The sequence below is a fragment of the Cyprinodon variegatus genome, unplaced genomic scaffold (genome assembly GCF_000732505.1).
Source record: "Cyprinodon variegatus isolate N-32 unplaced genomic scaffold, C_variegatus-1.0 Scaffold1059, whole genome shotgun sequence".
Taxonomy (NCBI): domain Eukaryota; kingdom Metazoa; phylum Chordata; class Actinopteri; order Cyprinodontiformes; family Cyprinodontidae; genus Cyprinodon; species Cyprinodon variegatus.
The window spans coordinates 158331-160762 of NW_015151512.1; the positions used below are offsets into that span (position 1 = coordinate 158331).

At 34.5% G+C, this 2432-nt stretch overlaps 1 protein-coding gene across 1 annotated transcript in view; it reads left to right on the top strand.

The window, feature by feature from the left end:
* Positions 1-2128, top strand: part of LOC107101152 (alpha-parvin) — a 46887-nt gene extending 44759 nt beyond the window's left edge. The window contains exon 13 of the mRNA XM_015399943.1: positions 346-2128. Coding sequence (XP_015255429.1) covers positions 346-422 — 77 coding nt within the window. The 3' untranslated portion in view covers positions 423-2128. The remainder of the gene's footprint in view (positions 1-345) is intronic.
* The last annotated feature ends 304 nt before the right edge of the window (positions 2129-2432 follow it).

A 2432-nucleotide genomic window follows, 5' to 3' on the forward strand; every position in this document is an offset into this window, starting at 1 on the left:
AAAAACCATGAATATATTTTGAAACAAAATAAACAATTTCATCCAATAATCCTGAATAGCTTTAACCTAAACATATAGATGGAAACTGCAACATAATGCTAACACAAACAAACCCGGGATAGTAAGTGAAGAAAAGCTGCAAACTAATGTTTAAATTTAAGCATTACAAATCAGAAGAAAGAATAAAGGACAAGTGGTGAACACAACCTGGACCACTTTGTCACAGTTGAAATTCAAGTTTATTAAATCTTTTTTTTTAGTAACAAAGGTAAAAATTTGCTGCTTTGTTTTGGTAATAAAGAAATACTAATATTTACTCCTCCAATCTTCTCTTGTTTTCCTCAGATATCGTGAACTGCGACCTTAAATCAACGCTGCGCGTTCTCTATAACCTCTTCTCCAGGTACAGAAACGTGGACTGAACGCTGCTCTTCACCAGTGGGAAGACATTAAAGCAACACCATTTGTTTTCAGTGAGGTTTTTTTTAAGCCATCCGTTTGTTTTAAGAAGTTATTCTGTTTTTTTACTAAATGAATCAAATTTGTTGCACTCAGAAAAACCAATATCTACTTTTACGTTGTAAAAACGGATCTAAAAATGAGTTAAATGTGCTTAAAATAAAATGTATTTGCCCCTGATATGAGCAGGTAATCGCCCACTAAATATGTTTGACATGAAGATAATGGAGATGATTTTTCTTATTTAAAACATAAACCATCTTTTTTAAGTGGCCAATTGTCTCACCTGCTCAAAACAAGGGAAATAAGGTTTTTTTTAAAGAAAAAGAGTTCATTTTTCAATTTTTGCAGAACAGTGCAACTTTAAAGAAATATTATTGTTGTAAATTGAGCTGAACATCATAAAGATGCCTTTTCAAAGCTTAAATAAGCCAAATGATTAGACGCCTAGGATAGATATCAGGACCAGATTTTGGATATTTTTCTTTTTTTTTAATGTTTTATAGAAAAAGGAAAGAAAAAAATACATTTAAATGTATTTATTTCCATGTTGATACCATGCGTGATCTTTCGGTCCTCATAAATGTATTTTATTTAAACATGTGAACCCTTAAAGTCCCTGATTAAGACAAATTAGTCCCCACATGTCTGAATTCTCCAGGTTTCCTTTGCAAAGTGAAACCTTTAAAATATTTGACCAAAGTTTCGCTGTTTTCCCATAATCTAACATAAAACATTTGCTAAGCAAATTCCTGCCTTTTTTTTTATATTTTATGAATAAAATGTATTGGATTTTTATGAGCCATATATACAGTATATATACCCATATGTGCATGGAATGATAAAGAAAAAGCTTTCTTCAGTAAATAATCCTGTCATGGTTTAAAAACAATCCCTGTAATATCTGTTTGTTCTAATGCATTACATTTAATAAATATCGCAGCGTTTGAATGCGGTTACATTTTTCTGCCCCTCAATAGAAGTAAAGAGGAATGTGTTTTGAGCCAAAACAAAAATAAAATAAAAAATTGGGGTCAAAATGCTTGCAATTTTCTGAGTGCAGAATGACAAGTGAACCTCCAGAACAATTTTCTTTTCACTAAATTGACACGGACTGTTAGAAAAGCAGAGTAAAAGCTTTCTGAATTGGAGCTGACCCCAATGCAGACCGAAATAGACAGAGGACTTACTGAAAGGATGAAAAGGTTCATTTCTCCTCACACATTCCACAATAGCCTTTGAAAAGGTAGGGGGGATTGGGTGTGTACGCGCCTGTGTTGATGTATTATTGATGACGCTGTGGCATTGCTCGGGCCCACGCACGCTACACAGGCATTCGGATTGAGATGTTTGGGATTCTGTGTTGCTTTTCAATTAATTTCCGTGTCCATTGTGTGTCCTCTGTGTATGGCCTTAAAAAAATAAACTAAAATGCTTTTGGACTGTGATGTATTTGGGAGCGAATCCATTGTCCGGTTCTAATTTAATTTTCAACTCAAGAGTTTTGAGAGCCAGCGCTGAAGTGTCTTTTGTGTAGCTTAAGCACTGCTGTGTTACAGACATTAAGTCTTTGTCCTGAGAAAAAAAGGTTTGTGTAATGTAAATATGAGCAGAATAAACCAATATTAAAAATGTCTGCGTGATACCTCTTGTAACCGTCTCAAAATAAATGTATTTTTCCTCAACACGCAAAGATGTGACACCGAGCGTCTTGGTCTTCATCCTGTCTGAGATATCGGTCTAAATAAAGTTAGACCCGCTTGTCTCTTTCAGCAGTGGATGTTTGAGGGGTTTCCTTCATGTACAACATCTTAATAGGATGAAAATCTGGGCAAACATTTCAACCTGCAATAGACTGGAGAATCCTTCAGTTCAATTCAGTTTATTTTTAATATAGAGCCAGCTCACAAAACATGTCATCTCAAGGCACTTTACAGAGACAATGTGACCAGATCATCCAGTCAGATTGATTC